Source organism: Uloborus diversus, chromosome 6 (assembly GCF_026930045.1).
Source record: "Uloborus diversus isolate 005 chromosome 6, Udiv.v.3.1, whole genome shotgun sequence".
In the NCBI taxonomy this organism is placed as follows: Eukaryota; Metazoa; Arthropoda; class Arachnida; order Araneae; family Uloboridae; genus Uloborus; species Uloborus diversus.
In genome coordinates, this window is record NC_072736.1 from 147,344,727 (window position 1) to 147,365,321 (window position 20,595).

The 20,595-nt window shown below is 32.0% G+C and overlaps 1 protein-coding gene across 1 annotated transcript in view; it reads left to right on the top strand.

The window, feature by feature from the left end:
- Positions 1–20,595, top strand: part of LOC129224080 (KAT8 regulatory NSL complex subunit 3-like) — a 43,517-nt gene that overhangs the window by 7,245 nt on the left and 15,677 nt on the right. The window contains exons 3-8 of the mRNA XM_054858481.1: positions 1,979–2,153; positions 7,288–7,389; positions 10,502–10,618; positions 13,123–13,338; positions 13,839–13,910; positions 19,502–19,576. Coding sequence (XP_054714456.1) covers positions 1,979–2,153; positions 7,288–7,389; positions 10,502–10,618; positions 13,123–13,338; positions 13,839–13,910; positions 19,502–19,576 — 757 coding nt within the window. The remainder of the gene's footprint in view (positions 1–1,978; positions 2,154–7,287; positions 7,390–10,501; positions 10,619–13,122; positions 13,339–13,838; positions 13,911–19,501; positions 19,577–20,595) is intronic.

The following is a 20,595-nucleotide window of genomic DNA, read 5'->3' on the forward strand; positions in this document are numbered from 1 at the left end:
TAAATTTTCATAGCATTCTCTAAATAGTATGTATGAGAGAAATTAAGGTGCATATGTTATTATTTATTAATGTCTAAAATATATGAGTTAAATTCAAAGAATATAAAAATATTAGATCAGTATTTTTTATAAAACTGACACAAAGCCAAGTGAATCTTAAAATATAAAAAAAGGAGTAGAAAAAGTAAGTAAAGCATTCTAAGGGGAAAAAACTCATCCAGAATTTCAAAGTTAGCTCTAGGAAAAAAAACAAAAAAACTCAAAATATTAATGCACTAAAATCGAAGTTTCCAACTATGTAGAGTACTCATGCTTGTGTCCTTTCTCATTTTTTACTACATGTAATGCCCCCTTCAAACAACTCGTTGACTGACAGAATTAGCCAGATCAAATGAATAACATTTTTTGAGTTGCAAATTAAAAATGTGAATGTTAGTTTTGCTTTTATGCCACAGAATAGGGTATATGGTAACCGCGGATAAGTGGAAACGGAATAAAATCCGAAAAATCCTGCGGAAAATCCGAATAATAGATTAAAAAACGACATTGGTGTCTACAATATCTAAAAAATATGAATAAAACGCTTACATACATTTAAATTATACCTAAAAACAATAACATTGATTGTAAAAAATAGATATAAAAGCTAAAAACAAGCAATAACATAATAAATCCTCACTGTTAAAGAAAAAAAAATGAAATAACCCACGGATAATCCAAACTGTGGATAATCCAACCGCCGATAATCGGCAGTTTACTGTATTTTCTTTTGTTAATCCACTTTGATTAAATGTAGCTATAATGCTATTTTTGTTTTATACAGCAGATTAGTTCAGTGAAATGCATATGAAGAAGAAATAGGTTAACCTAAAATACACTCACTAGATTTAAAAAATCACTTGCCAGTAGCTAGTAATTCATGCAATTGTTATCCCTGGCTGTAATTAAGTCATCATTTGCTTTCTAAAATTACAGTGTAGTTTGTCAGATGTTGATGTAGATAAAAAAAATAATTGAAACAGGTTTATAATTAATTATGTATTTAATTAGTAATGTGACTAATTTCTCATGATGATAACTTCTTTTATGCAGTGGCAAAAACAGGAATTTTGAAAGGGCAGGGTCCAAGATCGATAAACTCATTCTCATATCATACCTCCGTCAAGCACATTGACTTGATTTTATCGATTCCTGAGGATGAAAAACAGTGAAAAACAAACTATTGAATAAATAATTAGCATTATATAATGATATATACTTAAATAAATAACCAGAAGGCAAAATAGTTTACGCTTTTCCTTCCTCATAATTAAAAAAATAGATTCAAGCTCATATAATCTCATTTTAATAAGTAATTGCAAAACATGGCTATTACAATGTATTCAGTTATAATCACCATTCTGCTTTTTATAGGCGATTCGTTATAGGAAAAGTGCACAGTATTTTTTAAAAACCTTTTAAAATGAGGATTTTATTTTTTTACTTATTAGAATTGAAATTGTTACCTTCAGTTGAAATTATTCTACGTTAAAAATACATAGAATCGTAATCAATCAGGAAAAAAAGCAACCTATGGGAGGGGTCAGGACCCCTGGACACCTCCTTTGTGTGCGCCACTGCTTTTATGCAACTTACAAAAAAAAATTTCAGATAAACATCACATGGTCTGCAGTCATAAGTAGATTCCTATTTTGTGTACCAGTATTTTGTTTTAAAACTGTGGTATGAATAATATTGTCTCACATCATTTTCTAATTTTCTTACAATGTACATAAAGGTCACATTTGGATTATGCCTTAAAAATTGAATTTGAAAAAAAAAAAGCAATGTCATATCTTCAATAAAATATTTAGAAAGTTATTTTCAGGACTATTTCGAGAACCCAAACCCTAATACTATTTTGGAAAAAAAAAAAAGCTTCCTAGTATCAATTTTGATTTGGTAGATAGAATAAAATGTTGCAATATTCCTTTTTTAGAGATTCTCTTTCGGATAAGCAACTACAACTGTACACCGATGTAATGGATGTGCTGAATGCTCTCTCTTTATCAAGATTAGTTCATTTGAACAGTCCCAATGAGTTTGTTAAGAGAAAAATTATGGTTGACCAAGCTGCAGCTCAGATGAGGCAAATATTTTCTGAAGTGTTCTGGGTATGTGTTTTTAGAGTATACAAAAGTAATTTAACTGTCAATGTGTATGTATCATTTTAAGTCATTGCTATATATTCATTTTTTTAAAATGGGAGGGAGGACTAAGCAAATACATGTATCATTCACGAACAGCTTGTGGGATTCAAGCTATGTTACAGCTTCTTGAATTTTTTTAAGAGAAATACTTTGCCAGCAATACGTGTTTAATTAGTGTAACTGGTTGTGACGTTTTAGTGTTATGGTTGGAGGTTGGTTATAAGTAATATTTACCATAGCTTTAAAGCATTTCTATTGAAAATGGGATGTACCTTTTTCGGTTTTCAGTGATATTGTTGGATTTGTATGGATCGAAGTAATATTTACCATAGTTTTAAAGCATTTCTATTGAAGGGTGATGTACCTTTTTTGCACAACTCATAAATATCAAGCCTGTACCTCAGGGCCAGATTAACATAAGTCCAAAAATAATAATTTTCAGGTTGTAACTGCATTGTATGTGAAATCTTACTCCACATTCAGCTACAGCAATGTAGTTCTGAAAAGAAAGTCTTTTCTAATTATTTACCAGTATTATAAGAGTGCAAATCCCAACCTTTGTATACACCATAAAAATGTTTCCAAGTTCTCCTGAAAAGTGGTGATAATGTGACTTTTCTTAGTCTAGCTTTGAGGTACAGAAGTGGCTTTTCATTGCAAAGAGGTTCCCTACCCCTTAGATGACTGTTTGCATAAAACTTACTCATAGTTGTAGAAATAGAGCCTAGATTTTTCATGTTGAAAGACAAAGTTGTAAAACTTTTTTGTTTTATTTCTTTTTTAAATATGTTTGTAACGAGATGATTATCTTTTCCAACAAATTAATATTTTTACGTTTATAAGATTTTGAATAAAGTGTACCTAAGTTTTTTTTTTTGGGGGGGGGGGGTTGAGCAAAATGAAGCAACACTAGTCTTGGAAGAATTCTCAAATTTAATTCAATATAAATAAGTTTTTTGATATTATCTATGAACATTTCATAAGCTCATAAGCAGATGGTTGAACTTACATTATTTATATTTTGTTCTGTAGGAAGTTCAGCAAAAGTTTGCTGTGAGAGTAGTTCACTTCAATAACTTTTATTATAGCAAATTTTCATTCCCATGGGTAATTGCTGTATTGAATCTCAGTTTTGAACTTGTAACTGAGACCTGTCATTTTTCTTTATTGGAAAAGGTTTAGACTTACTAGGCTAGTTAAGAGACTGCCAGACTTAAAAGTCTTAATAGGTATAGCCTAGGAGCAAAGGAGAGTCAGAGGGGACATGATTCAGTTTTTTAAATTTATCAAAACAAAAGATGTTAGTAGATTAAGTTTTTGCATTCAAAGCAGGGCAAGGGGTCATTGTTTTAATCTACTCAAATCTCAGGCTAACCTGTAAATTAGAAGAATTATCACTTAATGGGTTTTACTTGAAACAGTTTACTGAAGGAGGCTGTAATGAGCAAGGGGGTGGATAGCTTTAAGAGGGCCATTGATCTTCATTGGGGATTAATAAACTGACTAGGACCAGCCTAGCTGGGCCCAAAGCCTGTTGCTGGTCGTCATATTTGTATTTTCTCCAATCTTGTGTAAAGTAATTTGCATGGAGGTCTTTGCAACACAGAGCACTTTTCTGTATCTCAGAGCCAGAAGACGCAAGTCGAAAATTGCGATTTTCCGTTTATTAATGCATTGTATGTAGAAGCCTATTTCCAGTGATGTTCCCATTAATTTTTCTGAGGGTATACTCCCAGTAATCCATTACGCACAATTTGTGTATGTGATCATATACATAGTATGTCATAATATGAAAATTTATGAAGCTTGAGGATATACGCTATATGTCTAAAAAATGTTTGAGAGTATACAGTAGGGTAGATCGAAAAAAATGAAATTTCGAATCTTAATTTGGAATACCCACCAAAAGCTGTGCATGTGTAAGTACAATACACATGTAAAATATTATCAAGTTTGAACAACTCCTTGAGGGTCCTACCAAGGCTTGAATTACTCCAAAAATAGAGAAAAAGGTCAATTTTCCAAAATTTTTATGAAAATACTGAAGTTCAAAATTATTGTTCTAATCTCATTAAAATGCTTCCTTTTAACACTCTTTTCATGTATCTTCAAAATTATTTACATTCTTTGCAGTATTAAGTTCGCACATAAGCCGTAAAATTTCACGAAATTACCAAAAACTGTCATTTTTCAATCTTTTTTGCATATTGCAATATTTCTTCTTTTATAGTTCAGTTTTTTTTTTCTTTTGCCATGACTGTAGAGAATGCAGTTTTAAATGGAAATGAAACTATACCATATTACATTAACGGATTAGCACCCACTACAAGGAGCGTAATTGCTTTAAACAGAACAAGTGGTAAATTGTCGCATAGGTAATTGTGACTATTATATGTAATTGCCTTTCTAGCAATCTACGTATTGGTCCTAAAAATTTGCGTGGACCGGTAGTTTCACCATCAAGGAATGCGATCAGTTGACGCAAAGGCAGCTGGCATGCAGTTGGCAGATTAATCATTGGACAGGATGTCCAATTTTATTCTCTATGGTCACAATTGCACCGTTCTTTCTTCTAGTATTCGTCACGCCATCACAGCCAAAAGCTAAAAGTTCCTTGAGGCTTAAATTATTTTCAGTGCAAAAATATTGTGACATGTTTTCCCGTTCCAGGAGTTGACATCACGTGTCCCAAACAAAGAAAACTGGGTTTTTCAACCATGGATATATGTTCCTCACTTATAGTTCTTCTATGGTATCTGTCTCCAATCATTTCTTTTCTCATAGGTTTGTTTTTTTGGCTATCGAAAAATATACTTTTCCAACCCCTTTCACTTCTAGTTTGAGGGTTTTGAAAAGAAGCACGTGCTTTCTGTTGCTATCTTCGAACCTTGTTCCTATCAACGACTTTAGAGCAATTAGCACTTGACACAGCACCAACATCCTGCAATGTTGCTGAAGCAATTGCTGCAGCACCTCTGTCAGAAATTCCGTCCGGGTCACACTCTTAATAGAATTGGCCAGAGAAACCTTCATTTGTTCCACTTTTGAACTTACATCAACACCAAATGTGATGTTGATGGCTCTCTGTTAGCGAGAATATGGCCGTTGCACATTTTTCTTCTTCTGGAACAAAGCTTTGCTATCCCTCATCAGTATTATTACAACATTGCGTTATCTAAGTGAAGATCTGAAAAAAAAAATATTGATCTTGTCATTCGACGAAATGCTTAGTTTTGCCACCCGAAAAACATTCTCTTAATAATGATCACTGATAGCAAAAGCACATAAGATAACTCGATTTACGAAGAATTTGGAAGGCCAGACAAGTGGCTTCTGTTCATGAAGAAGTAAGAGAATTTCGTATTCCAAAGATCAATTTTAATGCATAATTAACTTTAATGCAATAACTGCTCCCCCAGTTTTAGCTGGTATATCTATTGAAAGTATTCAACAATCGATTGAAAATACCAACGCCAATTTAGAGTTTGTTCAGGTCCCCTGTCACACGCAGGTGGTGGAATGCTATGTTAAGATGGTGACAGAAGCTTCTTTGTCTGTGATTAGTCAATCGGCAAGAGATGGCTTCATGCGAGAAACAATCAAATCTCGAAGTATCATGTCATCGTTTGAATTTAAAAAAAAAAAAAAAGAAGATTTCAAAGTGGTTTCATGAATGGATGTCAGGAACTGGCTGTTTTCTGTGAATTTAATTAGCTGACACTTTGAAAATTCTTCATTTTGTGAAATATTGTTGCTTATATGTTGGAGCAACTGCGTGTGAGTAAATATACTTCCTTTTACATAATGCTCTTCGAATTTTTTTTTTTAGTTAATACTTTTAAATCATTTTCATAGTTTGCGTACTTAATACAAGTGGCTGGGCAGATGGGAAAGGCAGAATGGAACTCGAAATGCAGTCACTTCCTTGTAGTGGGTGCTGGGCTGTTAATGTAATAAAGTATAACTTCACTTCCATTTAAAAATGCATTCTGCTCAGTCATTGTAAAAAAAATAAAAAATAAAAATAAAAACTGGTGTTTAAAAGAAGAAATATTGCAATGTGCAAAAAAGTTTTTAAAAAGTCAATCTTTGGTTAATTTCACGAAATTTTACGGCTTATGTGCGAACTTAATAAGGCAAAGAATGTAAAAAATTTTGAAGAAGCATGAAAAGAGTGTTCAAAGAAAGCATTTTAATGGTATTAGAACAAACATTTTAAACATTAGTATTTTCATAGAAATTTTAGAAAATTGACCTTTTTTTCTATTTTTGGAGAAATTCAAGCCTTGGTAGGACCCTCAAGGAGTTGTTCAAACTTGAAAATATTTTAAATGTGTATTGTACTTACACATGCACAGCTTTTGGCGGGTATGCCAAATTAAGATTCGAAATTTCGTTTTTTCGATCCACCCTAGTATACAGGGTATATGGGAACACCACTGCCTATTTCGCATTGAGCCATGTACACGTAATTCTTCACAAAAAAAAACTTTTCAATTTTTTGCCAGAGTTAAGAGCGTGACCATCCCATCCTTTGCATGCCCCAGAAAAAAAGTTTTTCCTTTCTCCTGTAAAATCATCATAATGTGAATTATGACCCTTCTGGCTCTAAGGTACATTTTGCAATCCACCTTTTTTCCTGAACTTTGCTGAAAGTACAGAGAAAAACTTGCTACTTGTATTTGTGGCTTTTTGTATCTGGAAGAGACTGGCAAAAAAGCACTTAAAATTAAAAAAATTACATTAAGTAAATTTTAAATTTTAAGTTGTTTGCAATTTTTCAGGGATTACCACAGGTCATCCTAATGTTACTACAGTTGAACCTCGTTAAAACAAACTCAAAGGGACCTTTAATAATAATAAGTCTTAACCGAAGTTTGTCTTATCTTAAAAGCAGTATACAACAAACAATAGGACAGGGATCTCAAATGTAGTTCATCATGGCAGTAGTTTGTTTTAAGTGTGTTTGAATTTCCAGGGTTTGACTGTACAAATTCATCTTGACCTTCTGTAAAATGAAAATATTTTATTCTTATAATTGCTGTTATATGGTCATTTCTTATTATTTATTTATTTTTTTTCTTTTTTTTTCCTATAGGAAAAAGATTTAGTAACATGGCTACATCAAACGGTATTGAATGATATTGACTTCTATTTAGTGTTATCGTATGTGAATATCCTTCAGAAAATGATGCAGGACGTAAGTTTTAGTAATTGTTCAGTGTTGATTTATAAATATTTTAGTTAGTAAATGAGTTTTAGTTTATTTTTGAATTTCAAACTTGCTATTTGGTAGAGGTATTCAGCTTTAAGTGACGGACAGGGTATTTTTGCTGTTTATTTTTCTTAAAAATAATCACATTAGAGTTAATACATCTGTCTCCAGGGTTCTTTTTGAAACAAGTAATGGTCAGAGTTACAGAAAACTTTCCAAGCTTAAGATTTCCTATGAACATGAATGTTTTTGCTGAAAAGTTCCACAGACTGTATTTGCATCATATTTAAAGAGTTATTGTGTGGGCAGAGCATTTTTCTGCAACCTAGCAATCTGATATGTTATTCGGCATAAATGTGTTTGATATGCTTAATCAATATCCATTGACGAATTTCCTAAACAAAAAGCCAATCTAAAGATTTAGAGGCTTCATTAAAAAAACATTTATAAAAAAAGCAAATTTCAGTTATATAAGTTCTTAGTTTTAAAAAATCCAGCAATATATCTCTGCATAGTATTGAAATTAAATGAAAAGTAACTCAAATTTTTTTGCATTCATTTAATTCTTTTCCGGAAATTTTCTCGTAAGTGCAAAAACACCAAACGAACTTAGTTTATGCATTTGGGCATATTCTGCACCCCTGATAGTGGTTTGGCCCTGATTGTTTACGCGATTAGTAACGATTTCAATATTGGCAGACAAGAAAAGAATGCTCAATGACACAATATTCATTTTCTGCATGTTAACAAATAAAATGCTTGTAATTCACTTTAGTATATACTGTAGACCTCCATTTATTCGAAATCAATTCAATTGGGATAATCAAAAATTCGGCTAATTAAATATTTCCAGGAAAAGGGTTCTAGTTTAATTATTGTATGTATGCTGAAAATAGGGAAAAAAGAATTTTTAAAGTGAAAGAGCTTTTAATTAAATAAAAGGCAATATACTTTTACATATTAAGCGTACTTACAAGTGCTGTATGTAACCTACTTGAAATGAAAGTCGTTGCTTGCTCAATATCTCAATCAAAATAAACTGTTTGCCCAGCTTAGTGAAGGGAATAATGTGTAGACAAAATCATTAATTTGAATCACAGTAAGTTTCAGTCCCTTTTTTTTTCTGAAATTCTGCAAACCTTGTGGATAATCAGCAATACGGATTGTAGGAGTTCGGATAATTGGAGTTTAACTGTACATAAGGCTTTTTAAATGATTTTGAATTTTCCCTTTTGATTTTACTTTTGCCACTAGCAAATTGTAATCGTAGTGATTGTCTTTCCTTTTCTATGTTTCCCATTTGAGACAGTGAGAAAGAAGCAAAGGGATGTAATTGCTAAAATTAAAAATTTGGAGAAAAGCAGTATAAATGGTGGGAGAACCTCTCCGCTGTTTTAGGGCAAGAGATGGTACTAGTAGCCCTGGTAGGTTCTGTTATATAGCATGATTTAGAACAGGGCTGTCCAACTGCATGGAGCCTATGGGCCAGAATTCCGGTCACTGGTCACCTGGCGGGCTGCAGTTTGAAAGAGTTGAACAATAACCTTTTACATCTTATACAATAACAATTAATAGTTGAATTATTAATTATAAAACAATGAAACAGAAGGATTATAAAACAATTTGCTTACATCTTAATGGGAAAACTGAAGCCGATCTGCCTTCTTTACAAGGGCAGGAATGTCAACATCGATGTTTGTCATTGCCAGCCGAAGAAGGTCTGACAATGAACTGTTGGAGAGAGAGCTCCAGTGACGATTCTTGATAAAGTTCATCTCAAAAAAAGCACTTTCGCATAAATATATGCCCCCAAACATGGAAGTTATTGGAATTTTAAATCAACAAAGGCCGTAGAGTCAGTGAAGGGGGGGGGGAGGCTTTATTTTTAACCAATTGCTGGCAGGTTTTGCTTATCTGAAATGTTTCTCTCTTCCCGCCCTCCCTGTCTCCCCCCGCCAACGCGAGGCAATACTATTTATGGGAGTTTGTTGGAACACCAACGTGCAGGGTAGGATTGCTTGACCTTGACCTGTAGATGTCCTGTACCTTTTTCTCCTAATACAATGAAATACGTAAAAGAGCGATCAAAAGGAAATTTCGGGGACCTCGGTTTGATCCAGATTGGTGGTGTCGGATGCTTCTAGGTACCATAAAATGTCGAAAAAAGAAATGTGCTGAATAAAAAGTTGGCGGGAACCACAGTATGTGTCGGTGGGCCGCCAGTTGGACAGCCCTGATTTAGAAGAAAAAAAATTCAATGAAAGCTTACCTAGGATCTAAACTTTTAACGCCTTTTACTCAAAACTTTGAAGAGTCCACTTACATCCCTTTGCTTCTTACTGCCTCAGATTATCTAGAAGAAATTTAAATTTTATGTTTGTCCAACCTACGAGATTCATCCTAATATGAGGTTGCAATCAGGGTTGGAGTTTTTAAATTTTTTGAAGTTAAATAGCAGTTCTTTTGTATCTTAATAACTAATAATGTTAAGAATGAAAGTGTTGCTCAAAAGTTTATAAAATAGAAAAATACGAAAATAATAGCAGCACAAATGCTAAACACACACAAAGCCACACAAGTTTTTTTCTGGTACAAATAATTATTAATAAATGAACAAAAGCTCTTTTTGTTTTTCGGGTTGGTGTGTTTTAATTAAGAAAATAGTCCTAATCTAAAAAAGGAGCTAAATTTTTGGTAGGTGCACGTATCATTTACTTGTTTGTTTGATAATTAATTTTTATTTTTAGGATATGGCTTTTAATATGCTTCCCAACAAGTGTCATATTATAATGAAGAGTTCCTGTCTATTTAATTTTTTATTGATGTAATTTCTGAAATTGGGCAAAACAAAGGGGGTTCCCCCCCTGACATTTTTTTCAGTGTATTCCCAAATTCTGCATTAAAAAATTAAGTATACTAACCTGTTATATACTTTAATAAAATGTAAATGTTGTACAAAATAATTTGCAGGTGTAATTTTTCCTAATGTAAAAAGTTATTTTCTAAATGTATCTCTCCCTGCAAAATAATTTTATCTGTGTAGGATAATCTAGAATAATGTATGCATTAATATTTTAAATTTGGAAATATTTTTCAGATTCCAAGCCTTGTTGAAAAACTTGTTCAATCTCATGCAAGGACAAAAGATATTCTGTTAGCAATTATAAGGAAGCAATGGGATCCTGTTTTTCCAATTATGAACCAGCACAAACTTGTATGTCTTTGTTCCTATTCATTATGATTCTTTTTTTTCTCCCCACTGCGAAGTGTGTGCAAATGTGCCACACCAGAGGTTCTTCACCAGGGGGAGATATTATAGAATTTCATGGGGGTTGTGAACACTTGAAAACAATATAAAAAGTAGAACTAACTAATATTTACTCAGTTTTGTGGTCACATGTAAATTTAATCCCGCTTACAAAGTCATTTTCTGTCCAGGGCGGATCCAGAAAATGTTCAAGGAGGAAGCAATAGTTTTTTACCCTACCTCTTACTAGGCGTATCGAAATTGGAAATCTTCTTGGTTCTGCCACTTCATTTTTTTAAATAACTAAAATATAGAGAGTTAGCCTAGTCCCAGAACCTATTCCCTATTCCTTTCCTTTTCCGTTTAAAGAGGTATTCTAAAATTGCATTCTAGAAATTCAATTTTATGATAATTCTTCATCCTAAAATCATTGAAGATTGCCTAAAATTGCGCTTTCTGGAATATTAGTTTCGAAAAAAAGCTAGGGAAAGTCACTAAACCAATTTTTTCCACAAACACTACATGTGATGCCTACAATCGTGTCTTAAAGACATAAATTTTGCAAAATGCCTAGGAGAAGGCCTCCAAACTACTCCTCCTAACATCATTAAAGATCGTCTAAAATTACATTTTTGAAACTTCAATTTCGATAAGTTTCCAGGAGGGACATTCGAACCCTATGCCTTTCCTTAACGTCATCAAAGATGGCCTACACTTTCCTTTTAGGACTTCAGTTAGAAAAAATTACCAGTGTAGGGGGGGGGGGGGCTATTGCCCCCATCTCCGTCCTTGTTTTCCGTTGGTCTATGAAAATTGCTATACCAGTAATGTTAAAATATTCCGAATTTTTTGTCACCCTTTTTCAGAAAATCCACTTCATACATTATTCTTAAAACAGATCAAATCAAATTTCCTTTACAACAGTCACATAAACTTTTTGCTGTGTCTTTATTTTCAAGATAAATTTGTTTTTTAGCAGTTTGAAGCCATTCTGGCATTGTTTCTGTCCCTCTTTATTGTTTTTATTGTCAAAGTATAAAACTTAAAATTAAAAAAAAAAAAATGTGTATGCAAACCAAGAAGCTAATTTGCGAATAAATTGTTAGTATGAAATAAATTATGAATGAAGATCCATCTAAAAACAGAAAACAAGTAGACTAAATTTCTTCCATTTGGAAAATGTTATATTTAAATGATATCTTTAGATTTTCATTGCCACCCCCGATTTTACATTTTCCCCCTTGGTGCGATATTTATCACTAGTTAAGGCAGAGTTCCACTGTAGTGTAAACAAAACATCTTGCACTTAAAAAGAAAATCATGGTCAAAATTTGCTTAAATGCAACTTATTGTTAATACACCCAAACCTGTTTTTGTGCGGCATATAAAAATTATTTTAAAAAAAAGAGGAAATTATTCATAAAACAAGTGCAAGGTAGACTCTTCAAGTGACAACAGAACATCCCAATGGAAAGTCACTGTGACCTCCCAAAAATTTCATTATTCGGGAAATTTTTCCGGACTCGGCAAAATTATCATCACTTGGTTTATTTTGATTTTGTTTAAAGATAACTTTTTGTGTTATTTTCTATGTGAGACTTTTTTTATGCGGTCTCTATCCACAGCATAAAAAAATATTTTTTAACTAACCTTGCAAAAACATCTTTTTGTAGCTACTTTTGAAGTTTCGAACAATTTTTTTTTTAAATGCGGTCCTTATCCACCGCATAAAAACAGGTTTGAGGGTATTCATCTGTTGCATGAACATGCTGCCATTTCAAAGAGAAGAAAACAACAACTACAACAAAAAAAGCTTCTAAATAAAGAAACCATACCGTATTTTTTTATTTTCACTTAAAATATTTCATACTAGTGGTACCTGCACGGCTTTGCCCGTAAAAGAAAATTAAAAGGTCTTTCGGTTCGCTTGTATGTTTACAAATAATGTATAGTGAATTTTCTCGCCAATTGGCTTGTGCCCTGACTCACAGAGATCCTGACAGAGAGATATCCTGACAGACAGAGAGACTATCAGCTTTTATTATTAGTAAACATAATGTTGAGTATATACAAATGCATGTGTGACAATTCGATGTTAACATGTTCCTTCAATGAGAAAAATCAATGTATTTTTTATTATTGTTAAGTTATGCATTTTTAATGTAGAACTTTTAATTTACCCCCCTCCCCCTCGCCAAAAAATGGGCAAAATGGTATTTTGTCCATTTTTCAAGTTTTGTTCAGGATAGAAACTGGGTTAGCCTATCTGTGCTAGATTAGAGGCTTCTGCTCTCACAGAAAAAAGAAGAAGGAAAAAAAACCTGATTATTAAATGCAACTTATATTAATCTTGATGCACATACTTTCAAAAATGGAATTGATAATCATGTATTTAGTTTTTAAAATGTAACTTGTTTTCTTATATGCTTATGTTTCCTAAGTATTTAGTTTTGTTCTTTGCTTCATTTCAGAAAAAACTTCCTAGGAATCCAGCTTTTGTGATGTGCCCTAGTGGACCTATAGCTACTAATGGCCAATCTTCACGAATGCAGTTTTGGAACAATTGTTTCAATTCATTGGGGAAAATAGTCAATGTTCCAGTGTTTCCTTCGAACGAGGACACTGACGTGTCTGTTGAACAATGTCTTGATCATATCATTTTGTCTCTAAGAAGTAAAGTTTCCGAGGTTAATGTTTTTTTTTAAATCTTTTGTACAAATTACCTGTACACAGGGCCGGATTTGGAAGTGTGGAGGCCCCGGGGCAACGAAGGAGTGGAGGCCCCTTATCAGGGTTCAAAAAGATCATCATATTTTCGAAAATATTCGATATTTTCGACCCGTGAAAGTTAGGATATTTTATAAAAATTTTATTGTGGGGGCCCCTTTGTTGTGGAGGCCCCGGGGCAGTAGCCCTGCCTGCCCTCCCCTAATTCCGGCCCTGCCTGTATATAGTGTTTGAAAATGCATCTAATTTTTGTCATTTTGCAGTGTGTGAGGATACATACAAGAGTATTATGTATCAAAAAAACAAAAACTTAGAATATTGGAAATTTGTATCCATCTTTTTCTGTTTTGATAAAGAGGCCCCACTAGAAAAGAAATTATTTTAATAGTTCAAAAAGTTTGCTTGTGTATGAATTGCTTCATTTATGTGGCGTTAATGTTCATTTTGACTTCCTTTATAGTTGAAAAATCATTATCCAGAAAAACCATTAATATTAGTTGGTTGGACGATTGGATCTCTCATTGCTTGCCATGTAAGTTTTTAAACTGATTTTCAAAACCATTTTGAAATGAATTACCTTATTTGAATTGTTATATTATTTCATATACTTGTTTAAAAGATTAGTATTTTTTTATTTGAGTTAGTCAAAGCCATTTTTTATGTTGTGTAATATTTGAAGACTATTACAGTGGCTCCCAAAAGTGTTCGTACACTTTGAAATTTTTTAGTAAAACAAAAATGACACGAAACAATTCAAATATGAAGTCCAATATTTTTTGACATCATTCCTATGACATTCTAAATAACACCCAGTAGTTTTTTCAAAATATTGACGAATCTTCTTTTTGAAATGGGTCAAAAAATGAAGAGACAGAGAAATGATACGCCACAAAAGTCATTGTACACTCAAATATTTGTGAATAAATTCATGATTAAAATTATCGTATGTCATTTTATTATTATTTTTGCATTGTGTTGACCCTTAAAAGTCATTTGGCTCTAATTTTTTGTTTATTTATTCCTTAATATTGTGCTTATTACTTTAAAATGGCTGATACAGTGGTGGACAAAATTATAGACTCAATTTTTTTTCTTTTGTTTCAATTATAGTATGACTCAGTTTAAATTATTTTCATTGAAGTTAGGATGAATAGTTAAAGAAATAGTTCTAAAATTAGTACATCTTATCAATTAAGTTAAAAAGTTCATGAAATTAGAAAATTTGCTAATCTGATATTTTATCATTACGTGAAACCTGTACAAAAGTATAAACTCAAAGGTAAAAAATCCAGGATTACGAGAAAGTTTCATTCGAAAATGTTAATTTAACGCCATAGAATAAATAAATGTTGCCATCAGTGATTGCTAAAAGTTTTGTTTTTGGAAATTAATGAGAAACATATAAATGCACCGCTGGACAAAAATATAAACTCATTTTTTTTTTCAATCATAATTGAACTCAGTTAAATTTTTTTTTGTTCAAGTAAAGATAAATAAATGACTAAATAGTCCTAAGTTCAGTATAACTCATAAAAAATATAAAATAAATAATTTAATTAAAAAAATTCTCAACTTTAATGTCTTAATAACACATGAAACCTGGACAAAAGTATCAACTCAAAAGTAAGAAACTCTGAAGTTTGGTAGAATTTTATTCAAATACTTAACAATTTAATGTCCAAAAATGAACCAATGCTGAATTACAAAATTACAAACTTACGATACTGCATAAACACAATTATAAGATGACAAAATTTAATTTTTTTAAGTTTAATTAAGTTACATTTGCAATTACTGTATAAAAACAAAAGCATAGATTTTTGAAAATGTAATTTTGCTATTAACATGTAAAAATTGAAAAAAAAATCAATATTTGAAATGTTTTAAAAATTAACGCTGCATTAAATCTAGCCATTAGTGTAAACTACTAACTTTTAAAAATGAGTTAGGCCACCATTTTTCTGGATTACTTCAAATATGCGGCTGGGTATAGCATTTCACAAGAGTTTCCAACAGCTGCTGTGGCATATGGTTCCATGCTGAAAGTATTGCCCTTTTAAATTCCTCTGTGGTTTGGTACTGGTGCCCATCATGTTAAACTTTGCAAACCATGGTCCCCCAAAGATTTTCAATCGGATTAAGGTCCGGACTACGAGCTGGCCATTTGATAACTTTGGTAGCCCAGCACTTGAACCATTCTTTTGTACTTTTCGCTGTGTGTACACTCGCGTTATCTTGCTGAAATAACCAGTTACCTCCAGGAATCAGATGAGCAAAAGGTAAGAGATGATCTTCCAGGATTAATTGGTAATCTTCAGCGTTCTGTCTTCCATTAAGAAACGCCAATCCTGCTTTACCATGCTGAGAGAAACCAGCCCAAACCATTACAGAACCTCCACCAAAGTTTCGGCTAAATATGTGTTGTTCTTTTTTTCTAATGTCATGCCAATATTATCTTAAGCCATCTGGACCATCCAAGTTGAATTTTTTTTCATCGGACCAAATAACTCTATTCCACATTTTTTTCCAAGGCATATGTCTCTGTGCAAACTGAAATCTTTCAGCAATATGCTGAACCTCCAGTTTTGGCTGTTTTTTTTTTTTTCATTTTTCTCCACTTCATATTCTGAGCTGTTGTAGAACTCTTCTAACTGTCCTAGAGCTCACCTTGAGTTTTAAAGTCTTCAGAATTTTGCTGGAAGAAGCTTCAGTGTTTGATGCTGTGCGTAAAATATATCTTCGATCTCTCTCAGTTAGTTTTGAATGCCTGCCCGTCCTTTTTCTTTTTCCATAACTTGGGGGATCCTTCAGTACGTTTTTTAATGCCCCTTGGGAGCATTTAACTAAATAGGCAATTTGGCGCTGGGTTTCCCCAGCATCTCTGTAGGCCACAATTTTTCCTACTTGTTGCTCTGTAAGTTTTAAACCTTGAAGCATTTCAAAAATCAATGAATACCAAAGCACGAAGAACTTAACAACTCGACAGAATGAAAACTTGCACTAAAAAAATTTCAAATCATTCTGAACATGAAAACCAGATGATAAAAAGTTTTACTTGAACAATAAAGCAAAATTAAACTGAGGAGAAAATATCGTCTGAAATGAAAATAAATGCTTTTTATTATTATTTTTTCAGTGGCATTTTTTTCGTTTGACATATTGATAAAGAAAATAAGCAGTAGCTAATGACAAGATTGTTTTTATTTTATTCTTCAGAAAAAAAGTTAATGATGAGAAAATCCAAAACTTAGAATATAATACACAAGAGCCCTTAAAGTTTATTTATATATTAAAGTTGAGCATTTAAATTGCATTATTTGTTTTATTAAATTAAAAATAAAATTAAACTGGGTTAAATTATGATTGAAAAAATGAAAAAGGTCTTGAGTTTATAATTTTGTCCAGCAGTGCATTTAAATGTTTCTCATTAATTTTAAAAAACAAAATATTTATCAATCACTGATGGCAACATTTATTCATTCCATAGCTTTAAATCGACGTTTTCGAAGAAAACTTTATTGTAATCCTGGATTTTTTACTTTTGAGTTTTTACTTTTGTCCAGGTTTCACGTAATGATAAAATTACGTAATGATATAAAATTTTCATATTCTCTAACTTCATTAACTTTTTAATTTAACTGATGAGTTGAACTAGTTTTATAACTATTATTTTAACCATTCATCTTTACTTTAATGAAAAAAAGGTAAATTGAGTTAAGCTATAATTAAACCAAAAGAAATTTTTTTTGAGTTTATAGTTATGTCCACCACTGTATTTGTAAAACATAACAAACACCATTCGAAATTTGAATTTTTCCTCACAGTAGCGGTAAATTGGTTTAAAATATCTCTAAATTAGTTAGTTTATTCCATTCTATAGTTAAGTGCTTGATAAAATGCTTTAAAGAAAAGTATCGGACCGAAAACAAGGTAAGAAAAGGTCAACCGGGAAGTTAACACAGCGTGATTGAAGATTTAGAGTTGAAAAATTTATGAAAAATACACATTTCAGTGCTGTAAAAGTTTCTCCAGAGTTAAATGAAAATTTTTACATTTAATTTTCACCTAAAATTGTTCGCCAAGTTCTTTGGTTATCTGGATTAAATAAGATCTCTTCCCGCAGAAATTTTCTTGGCCGTGCGAAAAACAGAAAGCTTACGCTTTTCGTCACAAAATCAATGATAAATAAGCTCAAAATGTTTTGGAATTACATCTTACTTACAGATAAAAATGAATCCATCATTTTTGGTTAAATTGTTGTATAATTGGAAATATAAGAAAAAATTACGAATTTAATCTTAAGAACTTAGTTGGACCAGTTAATCAGGACGATGAAGGTGTTCTTGTGTGAGGGTGCATATCAGCATCAGGACTTAGTAGTTTGGAATTTTTTTAATGAAATAATGAATCATGCTGTTCATTTAAATATTTTAAGAACCAATTTTTAGCTGTTAGCCAAAAATTTAGTTATCGGAAACAATCAGGGTGCATATCAGCATCAGGACTTGATAGTTTGGAATTTTTTGATGAAATAATGAATAATGCTGTTTATTTAAATATTTTAAAAACCAACTTTAAACTCTTAGCCAAATATTTGGTTATCGGAAACAACTTTGTTTTTTTATCACGATAACGATAAGAAGCACGTGGTTTTCGACGTTTGCGTCTACTGCCTCAAAAATTGTCCTAAAGTTTAGAAAATACCCCTTCAATCTCCAGACTTGAACTTAATGTAACATATTTAGAGATATCTGGAATCTAGATTACGGAAATACGACTTTGAAATGAAAATAGAGCTAGAAACAGTAAGACTCTAAGTGTGGTTGAACACTTACTCAGAAATTACACACAAAAAAAAAAAAAAAAAAAATGAAATTTATTCCAAGACATTTAAGAGGTGTTGTTTATACTGCATGATATTCTACTAAATAATAGCTCAATAAAAAATTAGATTATTCAATAATATATAGCCTTTTTTTAAAGTGTACAAAAACTTTTGTAAGATAAAATTTCCGGCACTTTTTGGTTATTTATTTTTAAAAATTAAGTTTTAATATATTTTTTAAAAATTCATGTAGTTTTATTGAAAATTGATCATAGATCTTATAATGAAATACCTATTCCGAAATATTGATTCTAACCAATGGCTAGGGTCCTATTTCATTGAAAGTCGTAGGTGTACGAACACTTTTGGGAGCCACTAAATGTGTAGTTGTCCTAATATTTTTAAATTTCTTGTCTTTCATGATTTTTAATGGCTGCACAATGAAAAAAAAAGAGCAATTAATGTTCGAGTTGCTTAATTTTTTAGTTAACATTTCTATTTGTTGTATATTGTTAAAAAACTGTACCTCAGGGTCAAACCAAAGCTAGTCCAAAAATTGAGATTTTCTGGTTATTATTGCATTGAATGTAGAATCATATTCAGCATCGAGCTATAACAATGTAATTCTAGAGTTAAAAAAATAATAATTATTACATTTGAGTTGAATGGACCTTTACTAGTTTCTATAAATGCCCTCAGCTCCTGTAATAATGTGCCTAGATATATGAAACTCCCATGTTAAGGGACGTTTTTATTGGTGCAAGATATCATTCCCAAACAGGCTATGTATGATATCCAAGAAGGCCATACAATGTGGAAAAGTTGTATCTGAAACTGAGCTCTAAACGAGATATTGCTTTTTAAAGTTTTACGCCTCTGTATACTTTATTCAAATGACACTTTTTCAGAATTTTTTTTAATTGTTTCCCATTCACAAATAACCATAAAACACTGCATTTAGGTCAAATATGCTACGAAGAACCACCTAGTGACAGTGACTCATTTTGGATAAAATTTGCCGATGTGACATCTGCACTTAGCAAGACAGTATACCATTCCTAGTACAAATGTTATATAAGACCTTCACATTGCGTACTTTTCATAATTTGCATTGTAAGGTTGTGGTTTTATTGTAATCTCAATGAGCCTACTGACTTTTCAGCTATAAGTTATATGCAGCTTACAGCAAAGAAATTGAATTGTTTAACTGATATAATATCAGATAAACACTTCATTTTCCTTGTTGTGTGATTAATGATTCCCTTCCCCCCCTCTTATTGTGGTCTTTTTCTTTTCAGGTTTCTCTTCTAGAGCAAGTAGATGCAGTCATTTGCCTTGGATTTCCTTTAACAGGTGTGAATGGATCTAGAGGGGTATGTTTCTAGAGACATTGCTAGCTTGTTTTTTATAGTATTCAATACCTTAAATATAACTTGCTTCATTTTTTTTTCCCTTTTGAATATGTGCTGCCATAGCTGCTATCAACCTCAAAAACATGTGCTTTAAATTTACAAAATAATAATGATGATAAAATAGATAAATAAATATTGACATTTTTGACAAAAAAAAGGGGGGGGGGGGAGGGAGGACTTAATACTTACCATAAAACAAAGAAATGTGCAAAAGTATGTTTAGACTCTACTGAAGGGAACAAGAGATTTTCATTCAGGGATTTTTTTCCCCTTGATTATTCATAAAGCGAGAATTATGTAAAGGTATGTTCTATATATATAACAGGCACATTTTAATATTTTAAGTATATTAATTGTTTCACTAATGATATATTTTCCTAATGAACCAAGCAATTAGTAGGTGCGAGGATCTCCGAGTGTTAATATCAAATAATGAGATATTTGTTATTGAAAGGTGTCATTATTGTTTCTCGGTAAATTTTTAAATATCAAATTTAGTAAACATAAAATATTATTTTTATGAGATCAAATCAAGCAACCAGGATCCCGTAACATAAGCCCAATTCAAGAAAATGTCTGACTTGGCTCTTGCTGTCCCAAACAGCTATAGTAAGCTATAGTAGTCCCAACAGCTCAGTGTCTATCAGTGGCTGCCAAAGGGTTAAAAGACATTAGTTTCCAAAAAAGTGCTGTAAATTGTATTTTTATGCATTGATTTTTTCGTATATACTTTCCTGAGATATAATTATCTAATTAAATAAAAATGCTTCTAGTTTAATGATTTTTTGATAGGCTTGGCTAGGTTTGATAACATGCATTAAGTCCTGTATTTCCCCCCCATTTAAATGTAATCATTTTGACTTCAATACATACATGCCAACTCTCCTACCTTAATGGTCAATTTCTGGCCTCCTTCATCCCAAGAAATTTTTCCTTCTTTTTAAGGAATCAAAAGTTGCCAATTTGTGATTGTGTTACTA